This window comes from Centruroides vittatus, unplaced genomic scaffold, assembly GCF_030686945.1.
Source record: "Centruroides vittatus isolate TY-2023 unplaced genomic scaffold, ASM3068694v2 contig_956, whole genome shotgun sequence".
Taxonomy (NCBI): domain Eukaryota; kingdom Metazoa; phylum Arthropoda; class Arachnida; order Scorpiones; family Buthidae; genus Centruroides; species Centruroides vittatus.
In genome coordinates, this window is record NW_027122635.1 from 116744 (window position 1) to 129912 (window position 13169).

General features: G+C 29.3%; 1 protein-coding gene across 1 annotated transcript in view; it reads left to right on the top strand.

The window, feature by feature from the left end:
* The window catches only part of LOC136985251 (sushi, von Willebrand factor type A, EGF and pentraxin domain-containing protein 1-like), a 170256-nt gene that overhangs the window by 57078 nt on the left and 100009 nt on the right, over positions 1–13169 (top strand). Inside the window, 2 exon segments of the mRNA XM_067282503.1 lie at positions 6522–6856; positions 12574–12760. Coding sequence (XP_067138604.1) covers positions 6522–6856; positions 12574–12760 — 522 coding nt within the window.

Genomic DNA, 13169 nt, shown 5'->3' on the forward strand with positions numbered 1-13169 from the left:
CAGAATTGTATATGGATGACTTTTTTTTTGAGAAAATAAATAAGGTTTTAGATCCACATCTTTCTTGTCTGTCAGTATTGTTTTTAATCAGAAATTATTAGCACATATTATGTGTTCAAAATACTTGCTTTTATATTGATCTATAATGTTTAAGCTACATGTTTTCTATGATGTAAATTAAATGCGATGATCAATTTTTTAAAATTACTCTCTCTTAAATTATTTATTTTTTATTCTAAGTACAGTAACTTTATTTGTCACTTTTTAAATATAAATATATTATTTATTCAATCATATCTTATTCATTTTTCTTAAATAATTAAACGTCATTTTTATATTTAATTAGTACTTACCTGAGTACAATGCTACAATGTTTACTTTAAATATAAAAACACAATTAACAATGGAAATTTTCTGATAATGTCTTTGTTTAGAACAGTAATTCAAAATAAATTTAGCATGATAGAAAGTCAAGATATAGATCGGGGATGGCCAACAAGTCAATCGCGATCAACCAGTCAATCGCAAAGCCAATTTTGGTCAATCGCTCACGATGTCTTGACTTAATGTGTTACACTTGTAACTGAACGCAACGCATGAATGTAACGTGCAAAAACAATATGCATGCAGTTGTCTGGACTCGTAGAAAACATTCAAGCCATTTAGCTTGAATATTTGATACTGTCATACGGTAACTTCTTTTCTTTAGTATTAACAATATTATTATTATTAATCAATATTATTTATCCATGATGACAACGTTGAGTTTCAATTTTTCTTCTGTTTAAAATGTAAGTATGTTTTCTTTATGTTTTAAATTAAATTGTGGTGTTTCTTACCTATCTTTTTACTTGATAAGTGAGCGCTTTTGGCAACAGACCTCTATATTTTTGGATTTTTGGAAATACGTCAACTGAGAAAAATATCCCAGTATCACCAAATGTAGTGAATATATTTATTCTTGTTTTGGATCTTCATACCTGTGTGAATTGGCATTTTCATACTTAAAGTTAACGAAGACTAAACAACATTCTGTCCTGACTGATTCCCATACTGAAGACTCATTATTATCATCTTTGTCAGGATATACACCTAATTATGATTTTTTGGTTAGAGACATGTGAACTCAGTCCTCCCATTAATGTTAAGGTAATAAAATAAATTCTAAATCAGTCTTTATCTGTAGCTAATTTGAATTAATAAATATTGTTAATAATTACTCATGTTGTTTTAATTCCCCTGGACGTGAGTTTTTTGGCCCATTAAACAATTATGTTGCTTTTTACGTAGATAGATATACAGGGTGTTCCAGTACGAGGTGGACTTCAGTGAATTATTGACAGATTAGCAAAAAATAAGTCTAAAAATCTTATATCATTCTTCCATGATAAATTTTCTTGGCCCAAAAAAATCTTGAAAGTGAAATCTTGTAATCAAATTATCAGCCATACTGTGCATTTTTATAACAACTTTTTCATATTTATGAACAAATAGTACCACAACTTATACATTGAAATTGATAAAAAAATTAAATTATGTTTTAAGTTACTAAAAATCTATCTTGAAAAAGTTTCCAAAAATAGATTTTTTTAGGTACCGCCTGTACGGAATGAACTCATAGCTGCAAATATCAAAAGTTGAGTCTGGAAATTTATTTTCTTTATGAGCCTATATCTTGAAAATTTAGTAAGTGATTTAAAAAATAAAAAATAGTTTTAAACATATATTTTTCTTATCTACCCATAGCTCGCGGGAGTGTACCTCGCACTGAAACACAGTGTATAAACATACAGTATATATTTCGCATCTCCTCGCCCCACTTAGACTATGCTTATGACAACAAGTTGATCACGACACATTTTTAAGATAAAAAGTAGATCTTATGTACACAAAAGTTGGCCACCCCTGATATAGATAACTTAGCTTAGAAAAGACCTTAATTAATTAAATTAAGGTATCTTTTAACCTTAATTAATTAATTAAATTGAATAATTAAGGTATATATATATATATATTCTTATGTAAATTATTAGTGTTAACAAAACTATCATTTGTATTTGATACCATATTTAAAATAATAATGAAAATGTTATATTCAGGAAACCAAAACAAATATTTTTAATCAAACATGAAACATTTTTGTACTTTTAAAAGAACATCCTCATTGTGGTTGGCTTGTTAGAGTTCTAAGATTAAGCTGTAAGGGTTGTCATTAAAAGTGTTGACAAAGGGTTGTCATTAAAAGTGTTGACATTATATCTGGTACTGTCCTCCAGATTTTGTGCACTCAGAGACATCCTTTTCCATATCATGGATGATGACACCCTACACCACCATGTACTAGAGATGTTCCACTTAATCTGCTACAGTTCCTTTTTCCAATTTAATGGTGCACTCTACATGCAGGGAAGAGGGGTCCCCATGGGCAGCCTGATTTCAAGGAACCTATGCAAAATGGTAATAAGACAGCTGGAGAGCAAAGTCCTTCCACAGTTCTTCCCCAACATCCTTTTTTACAGGAGATACATTGACAATATTTTAGAACATCCTCAGCTTTAAAACTGCAAATTGTGTTAGAATGAATTCAAATATATAACCAAACACACCAAAAATAAAGCAAAAAAAAAAAAAATCACTGAAAATATACAGAGTGATGTAGGAACAAGAATAACAGACAACTTGGGTACACAACAGATTGTGTTTACACTTCAAGTGCATTTTTACAAAACAAACTTAGTTTGAATGTTAAAGCATCATTTGAACACTGAAGCAAATTTTTGTCAAATTTACCATTTAAAGTTAGAGTTATTTAAAGTACAAGGTACCACTATATTTATTTGAACTAAATTAGAGATGCATTACATAAAATTTAGAAAAAGAAAAGAAAATTAAACTTTATAAAGAAAACAGAACTTATATTGAGATTTATATTACATGTATAATTATATAACTAGGATGTGCTGATACTGTATCAATATTTTCCTTCAATATCTGAACACAACGTGTGAACGTAACGTGCAAAAACAATATGCATGCAGTTGTCTGGACTTGTAGAAAACATAGCCATTTAGCTTGAATATTTGGTACTGTCATACAGTAACTTCTTTTCTTTAGTATTAACAATATTATTATTATTAATCAATATTATTTATCCATGGTGACAACGTTGAGTTTCAATTTTTCTTCTGTTTAAAATGTAAGTACCTTTTCCTTAACTTCTGGTCTACCTTCTACTTTTGGTCTGATACCAACACTGGTATCAATACTTTTCCTCAGATAACATATCTGGTATTGTTACATTTTTCATAGACAGGTTAGATATGACCTAAACTGGATTTTGCATTTGAATCAGAAACTGAAATGGAATTTTTGTTTAAGTTAAACTTATATACACACAAACCTGTTTTTGTGCAATTTTTTGTTTGTGTGGTCTTTTCTTGTGCGATTTTTTATTTGTGCAGTTAATAATAACTTTCCTTAGTTTCGTCGTGATTGTTTTGTAGTTCCAACAAATCTGACAGTTATAAATATCACAGTAGAAAGCTTTAGGAGTTTAAATCTCACTCTTTCTGGTCTCAAAAAATTTGTCATTTCAGTCGGAGACAGATATTCCCAGCTGGGGGAAAAGTTCAACGTGTTGGAATGTCAGCATCATCAGCCAAACAGAAAAGTTTGTCGGAAATGACATCAACGTCAATGCCACGTCGGTTGCATTTTCCACTCTCGTACAAATAAAAAATCGCACAAAAAAACAGGTTTGAGTGTATTTTCTATGTAAGACTTTTTTTATGCGGTTCCTATTCACCGCGTAAAAACAATTACTTTTTAATTGTGTTGCGAAAACTATTTTTTATAGCTACTCATAAAGTTTTGTGTGATTTTTTTTTATTTTTTTTAATGTGTTTTCTTTTATGCGGTCCCTATCCACCGCACAAAAATAGGTTTGAGTGTAATATAAAAAATATTAATAATCAAAAATTCAATAAATGTATTACATCAAATTTCATTTCCAGAATTTATATATGCTTAGAGTTATGATTACTATTTATAAATGATGCAGTACTTTGATGCAGTTTGTTAATCAATTAAGACTATCAGTGATGGTTAAAATAAGCTACAATTTGTAAATACTTGTTTACACTGACATTTGTAAAATTTGAACACAATAAAGAACTTTCAATATACAGACACTGTTTTACCTCTTCAGTAACAATTTTTTTCCCACTCCTATCCCATGTATAGTAGTGCTCACAAAGCCCATTAGCAGGAGTGTAGATCTGGGATTTCTTTTGTGTACACAAAGCTTCATACAAGTGTAAACTGAAGTACTGACTAATGTACTGACTTCTGAACCAGATAGCTGCGATTCAATTTCCTGGAGTAAGCAACAAAATATTAATTGCTTTTTTGGGGTCCACTCAGCCTTCATTGTAATGAGTACGGTGCTCAGTAGTAAAAACGACTGGAAGGCACAGTACAGATTGAACAGCAACAGCTGAAAAGATTTTCAGTTTTGATACCCACTACTGATACTGACCAATATCAATACTTTAAAACTACTCGCGATATCAGTATCAGTTCTTTTGTGATATTGGGCCATCCCTATACAGGTATAACTCACCTTACGTTGGTAATTGGTTCCAGGAGAGGTGACGTAAATCGAAAAATGACGTAAGTCAAATTTACTTGCCACTAGGCTAAACCACAAATTACCATTCCCAGTTCTTTTTATAAATGCATTTTTAATAATGTATGGTTAATAAGAATCTATTTTAAGCTTACAAACAAATAAATTGTAGTTTTTAATATAGTACAGAAAAAAAATAATCTAAATTTATGAATACATGTGTATGTACAGTACAGTACATACTTGTAAATGTACAGTACATGTTTAGAATTTGGCAATGTTTACAGTACATTGTGGACTCTTTATTTGTGAATGTGGTTTCACTAAGACATTATAAAATAAGATGATTTTTTAAGGTTAAATAACAAATACAGTGATTAAAATTATTTTGCGATAGTAAAAAATAAACTAATTTATGTTAAATTTACCAATATCGCATGGCGCTGACAATGACGCCAAACAGTATATATTGGAACTACCGTGGAAAACACCAATAATGAGCCCTTAAAGACCACTAAATAAGACGACAACACAGAAACACAGATGTTTTCATGTTTCGTTCTCTAGGATTTATGATGATTATATTAACATTTACTGTAAATGTGCATATTTTAATATGATTTTATGTGCTTTTAATGCTTTTCTAGTGATATTACAACTTCAGTATTTGTGGCGGATGGATATAAAGTCGAATAAAATGACTTGAACTTGATTTTTATTTTTCCATATACTTTTTTGACAAACGACGTATAATCGAGAATGACGTAACTCGAAACGATGTAACTCGAGGTATACCTGTATATAGCTGCTTTCAAACTGTGATAGAGATTTAGCATATGATTATGTCATGCAAATATATATATATATATTATTTTCATAATTTTTCAAATGGAAATAAACTTAATATATTGGTATTCAGCTTTGTTTGAGCATAATGAGCTGCATAATTTTTGTGAAAACATGTTTTGCTAATTATATGATTTCATTTGCTTTTTAAATATTAATATTCTCATTTTATGGTTAATTTTCTTGAGGTTGCATAATTTTAAAAGATATTTAAGGTTATACTGCCTGTGATAATGGTAAGAATTGAAGTTTTCTAACAGAAAAATATCCGTGTTGTTAACAATTAATGATTTGCTTGAGATTGTAAAGCTAACAAGATGTCAAACTTTATGCAAATATTAATCATTCTGCAATAAATAATTTGTATACAGAATTGACAAAAAAATACTCTTATTATTTGGTAATTGTTTAAAGTGAAAAATAGCATTACACACTGATCATATGACTATATAATTAATTGGAAAAACATGTCCTTAAAATGAATATGCTTTTCATTTTCCAAGATTTTTATAAAAAAAAACTTCTCATTTTAATAAGGATACCAGTATAATAATATAAATTAACTCTTGAAGGAAAATGAATAGTTACTAGTTTCTAAGAAATCTTTAAGATTTTTGTAATAATCTCTTTTAGCCATATAGATGATGATAAACTTACAGACACATCTTGTTTTATAATCTGTTTACATATACTGTATGTATATTATAGGATGTCTCACATAAAACTAGACTTCCTTAAATGAAGCATTATGTGAATTTCCATAATGTCTTGTAAATAAAATTAAGTTTTCAAAGAGTTTCTTTGACTAATTTTATTTTGTTTCCTTTGTCTCATTTTTTTCCAATTATGAAGTTTACAATAATTTCTCAGTGAGTGAGGGGCAGTTTTATGTGGGACACCCTGTATGTCTGGAATATCACTTTCAACTATTATTTTATCTTAGAATATATTTTGCTATCAGAATGTATGTATGTAATTATAGAGAGAGAGAATAATTTAACTGTTCTCATTAATTGTGATATGTGATAATAATTTGTAATTTTTTTAGAAATAAAGAGACGTCGTTCAACTACAAACTCTATAAAAATGCCATATTACTCTGGTACATGTCCAGATTCAAATATTCAAGTGGAAATCCAAAAAAAGTTTATTGATTCATTCAAAAAATATGCATTAATCAAGGGACTCTGTCCACCTGAGAGTTGTACTTATGAAAATGTTAATGTCACATGTGGAAGCCATTCATTTAATAGAAATAAGAGAGAAATTCTAAATGAAATTAATGACCAATCTGAAAATACTAATCAAGAAGATAATATACTTCAGTTTGAAATAAAATGGACAGTAGCAATAGCTGATGACTGCAAGAATAGTGAAGATGAAGTAAGTTTTTAGTACAAATTTTTTCAGTAAAGTTTTTGTATAAATTTTCAAAAATGTAATTTTAATTTATCAGAAATGTAAATTCTATAAATTTATATTATTTTAAAAATAATCAATAGGCATAAATGATTTTTGAATATAAAACAAACATTTTGCGATTCCTGGATGGCTTCATTTCTACATTAATTATGTACAGTAGTAAACCAAACCAAAATTATACATTAAATGATAATGCCAGATTCCAAGCTTTATTTTAACGTTTTTTCTTATTAAACAAATATCAGTTTTGTTTTGGCCAAGCTGATAAATCCTAGCTATTAAGCTTTTCTAAAAGACATATGGAAACAATGACAATAATACAAATCTTATATTAGTATAATTATTTATTCATTTGTCTCTATACTATAAGTACTTTTTATTTTATTAATCACAGATGGATTGTATCATTTAAATACTGTATATATGAATGTAAATAGTATGAAGGTAATGATCACAAAAAGTCACAAATAAAAATCAAGAAACATGAATATGAAAATTAAAATTTCTTTTTCAGTAGTTCTTTTACAGCTTCTTTGTTATATATATATCACTGTTGCAAGTTATGTGTTCACAGATAGTGAGTAGGATACCTTACAAGTAAGTATAAAAATCATACACGACTACTTTGGTCCGTTTCAAAGTCATGCTGAACCAAAAAGTGGCAGGCTTGATAGAGATGCCACATCATGGCTGTTTATTTGTTAGAAAAATAATACTAAGGTTATTAATAACACGAAGCATTGCTACACAATACATATACAAAGGTTATATAACACAAATCATTGCTACACAGATAGGTAATAAGAGGAGAGAAATTTAACATTCTTGTTTTTTGTTTTCTTCTGCTTTTGGAAATATGTTTTTGTACCATGGTTGTTCATGTTTTATCATCATCTTTATTCAACAATCTTTTTTGATGAGCTATAATTGTATGGCTGATTGAGGATCCCATTGGGCCAAAGAAGACATATTGTTGTGGTTGTTCATACTGAGAGATAGTAATGCCCGCAAACAAACGTTACTAAGAGGGATACATAAAACAGATGTACAAACAAAATATCCTTTATTTCTCTCCAAACCGGTTCTTTTAGTACAGATCTTTACAGATATTAACATTACTAATTAACAAAAGGGTGGTCTATTGTCCTCTCATAAGCAATATAGGTAGCGGTCGGATGCTACTACACCGGATTGAACTAAAAACTTACTTAAAGCCTGTTACCGGTGCGCTTCACTTAAAAAACTGTTACTAACGTTTTCAAACTATTAAGTTCTTCCTCAGGTAACTGACGACCGTTAATCGAATGCAGTAGGATTTTATTTGAATTGCATTTGATTAACGGTCGTCAGTTACCTGAGGAAGAACTTAATAGTTCGAAAACGTTAGTAACGGTTTTTTAAGTGAAGTGCACCGGTAACAGGCTTTAAGTAAGTTTTTAATATAGGTAGCATTCACGTATACATACAGTATCAACCCGACCGACTTACAACTAAGCTTACACCTATCTTAAACCTAAGAAAAAAAGAAAAGAAACAGAGACTTAGGGAAGTATGTCAGATAGACAGAGGAAGATAGAGAATACCCAGGTCTACTTAAGTGGTAGGTACCAATGTGAAAGGTGTCTCTTCAATATTGTGCTTTCAGATGCCTCTCTCCTTTGAAAAAAAAAAAAAAGGTGTCTTGTAGATCTCCAGTCATACTCACTGTCTTTACGACCTTTCTATTTGTGTTCTTTTCAACCTCTATGTTTTCCGTGGCTTCACAGGCCCCTTTGTCCCTTTTTCTGGTTTGGAACACTGTCCACTCTGAGATCTTGACCAAGAATGAATGAAAGTTGAAGTTGAGGCAAAACTGCCAACGGAAGTTGAATCTTTCGTTGGCAGTTTTGCCTCTGGTCCTTGCCTTTCTTTTGTTTCCTCCAAAAATTCGGAGAAACGATAATTCCCCTACCCTTTTGTTCAACCAAGAGTTCTGAGAAGGGGTAATCCCTCCTTAAGGCAATGAGATTTAAGACAGAAACTTCTAGAAGAAGTTATGACAAAAGGAAAGAATCAAATATAAAGATAAATAAAAAAATATAACTAAAATACATATAACAATATGGCCGACAGCCACATTGTGATAAATATATAAGTTGACATGTTCTGTATCGATATTTATACTTCAACTTTTTGACTTAATAGTCTTACACTTAGTCTTTCAACAGCAGCTAAATGTGGCTTTGCAGCAAGAATTCTTGTCAAAAAATTAGACATATTTTTATATTCTTCAGATTTTATCAATATCAGTTAAAGAGTACTAAGAGATAATTTTCTGTACTTACAAATGCTGTCATACTCAAGAAGTTCAGCATTCTCTATTCCCAGTTGAGCAAAATCTGTCTTGTCCTAAAATATTACAGACTTTCTTAATATCTGCTGAACTCTGGAGAGTAACGAAAGGTTTTAAAATCTTTGTTACATTTTCATCAACTTCAAAAATCTATCATTTAAAAAGTTTCTTAAGGAGTTTGCCACCTTAATAAATACTGCTTTAAATTTCTCAATAAATTTCTTTTTTATGAAACATTTATGATGATCAGCTAATTATTGTGATGGATTTTTTGGTAGCATGATGCCTTTCAATGTTATTTCTCCCTTTTCTGTATTAGTAGTAATCTGGTTGTGAAGAGCTGAGCATTCATCCAACCTCCCAATAAAGGCTATTCCTTTAATAAATTGATTTTATATAAGATTAATTTAATTTCCTTTAATTTCTAGTATTGTTATATTATCACTTTGCAGTTTCTTTTGGTACTTACTAAATACATTTAAAATGTTGCCCATAAAACATAAAAATCTGATATTTTTGATATTTATTAGAAAGTCATCATAACTGTTTTTTCATTTTTTTCTTATCTTTCTTCTCTTTATTGTCATCTTTTTTGTAAATATATAACTAATGTTTGCCAAAAAATTAAAATAGAGTTCAATAAATTAAATGAAAACTCTGACCAGTGAATTACAAATAAATAGGCAATAGTAACGAGGGCACAGTTACTTCTGCTATTTGACTTAGTTCTCTAGTATGTAATTCAGACATATGGAAAAAAAATACAAAATACTGGAAATGGAAAGTTCTTGAAATATATGTCTCATTTTATTGACACAGTTACAGATTGATTTTAAAGCCAGATTCAATCAATGAACAGCACAGCATTTTTTTAATGAAAGTAATAATAATTTTCTAAGGTGAGTTGTTACTTTTATAATTTTTTATATAACTCTCATGAACTTGATTTTTTACCCTGTATTTATTGACATTCCATCTGTAACAAGAAAAGTTGCAAATTTAAAGATTCGTTATTGTTGTGTGATTGCCAACCATAGAACTACAGGCATTATCTACAGAATACAGCAATTCTTTAGTTCCTCAACAATTTAGTTCACTTGTGCCAAGGAAATATTGCTCCACTTTTCCCCATATTTTTGATTACTTTTGTGAGGATGTAGATTTTATCTAATCATGTGTGAGCTACACTTACAACACACCTCAGTGAAAGTGATGGAATAGCTTCAGTTAAAACTTTTACCAATGAATCTTGATTGCTTTGCACAATACATCACAAAAATTCCTTGTGAGAGGCCAGTATCAAATATTGACAGTTAATATTGTCAAGAATGCAAGATGTTTGATTTTCATTATATAAAAAAAGAAGTTGCAGCTTACAATATTATCACTCTTGCAAGGAATGAAAATTTCAAAAGTGTTAACTTTTTGCATTATCATATACATATATCATCAGATCACCTATTTTGTTTCCTAGGTTATTGTTTAACCCACATAATATTGTTCTTATTTTTGAGATTGATTTTTGTACTTTTTTATGATGATCAATATCGATAATTTAAATGTTTTTGCATTTAATGTGATATTGTTTTAAATGGTTTGTTACCAGCACATTTCAAAATATGGTGCCATCTTTGGCAGTTGGTGGAATTTGTGACTTTTTTGAGTAGTGTCTTACAATTTCAGGGAATTTTTATATATTTGACATTTAACATAATGCCTACTTTTCAAATGATAATGCTTAAGTGCAGAACTGATGACTCTTATCATTAGACATTTTTGATTCTTCTTCAGTCTTGGTCTCTTTTGAATTGAAAATTTTGGTATTAGTGAGACCTGAGGAATAGTACTTGTACTCTCATCACTGTTTCTTTTCTGTGATCGTTTATTCATATTGATAAGGAGTCAAACCTATTTGAAAAAAAATAATTATGGAAATAATAATGCCCTTTCACAGTCAGTTGTAATGAAAATTGTATGCATAAATGTATACAATTAAGAATAAAAGAACACTAGTATGACATCAATAAAAACAAATATAGTACTGTACTAGCCTAGTTTACTAGTGAGCCTGAGATGTTTCCATGTTGGGACTAAACAAGAATAACAAAGAAGATATTCAATGAGCAAAAGCTAAGAACATTGGAAGTAGTTGAGATCTAAAATGCAAAAATTAAGTGCAATTACATTAATTATAAAAATAGTGAAACTAGAGGTGTAAGTCACTCAGCACTAAATTGGGGCTATATATTGGGTGTTTAAAAAGTTCCAAGCCGGGTGGAAATCTGAAAGGTGGAAGTCTTCACAAATTTAATGTGTGAAGATTTTCACCTCTTTCCTGAACTGAAAGCATGGCTAAGAGGGCAGAGGTTCGAGACTAATGACGATCTTCAAAATAACGTTAAGGCCCATTTCAAGCCACTGGTGGCAACAGTCTATAAAGAGGGGATTGCAAAGCTCATCCACAGATATAACAAATGCCTCAATCTTCACGGTGATTATGTCAAAAAGTAATCACGTTTGTATCTAACTTTTGGTAATAAATTCATTTTGTTATTTACACTTGATTTTGTTTCAAGGTCCATCAGAGGTTTAAAAAAACCTACATACTTACAAAATAAATATTCTTCTATAACACCAATGGATAGTTGTGTGACTTAGCTTTTTGTACTAGTATTTGGTGTCTACAGTTATTTATATTTTATTCCATTCTATATTTAATGTTGTAATGGTAGAATATTTTAATTGGTGTCATGTTGCATTTGAACGTTTTGGAATACTATGTATAAATTTTTAAACAATATTATGTTGTTTGAACATTCCAGTGCAGAATACTCTGTACAATATTTGAGTTTAGAATAGTTTAAAAACCTAACTCATGTCCCTTAAAGAGCCAAAAATGACTGTTCCATTAAAAAGTTTTTTGCTGTAAAGAGTATAGAAAGTGTTGAGTTGCTTATAATACAATACAGTACTACTATATTAAAGTCTTTTATTTAAAATACTTTCATCTTTAGAACAATTATGGCTTTAGTCTAGAGTCAAAATGCTTTCAATGAACACTGAAGTAGTATTGTATCATCAAATTTGTGCAATTAATTTTTATGTGATTTTTTAAAAATTAAAGATTGATAAGAGACACATATATTATACATATATTTGTTTCTAAAACTTTTTCCTGGATTCAGGATAGAAAATAAAAAATAATATAGATTTTATAAATAATTGTCCATAAGTTGTAATCAATAGTTACTATTTTATAGATTACATTAGTTTACAGTATTTAATATTATTTAATATAATTAATATATAATAAAATATTAATTTCATTGTAATAATTTTTATTTAGAAATGTGAAGAAACATCTGATGAACTTACAGATGAAGAAATTAAAATAAATTTGCAAGATTTTCAAGTAACAAATCTCGGAATGTTATCTAATTATATTCCACATATATCTCCAGTTGAAAATGCCACTGAATTTATAAGTATTCCAAATTGTGAGATTGGACAAATTATCCGAAATATGAGTTGTGGTAATTGCTTATTAAATTCTATATCAATAATAGTCTAAGCTTCACATTATACGAAGACACTAAACACACCTTACATAGCCTACTTTTCCAGAAATGAACTTAATTAAAACAAATGTACAGAATGAAATTTAAATAGATATTCTATTTTTGGAATAAAATGTTTAAAAAGATGTAATTTATATCAAAGAACATTTTATTCCAAAAATATTTGGTGTGTCCAAAAAGTAAAAATACAACAGCTAGTATTCATTCAAAACATTTTTATTTGACCAAACATCTACTATATCTTATTTATTAGAATATGTGTTATTTTTCTACATAATTGCTGCCATTATCCAAACACTTGTTAAGTCTGGGTACAAATTTCATGCAGTTCTCTTATTGTGAGAGTGATTTGCATGAATTGCTT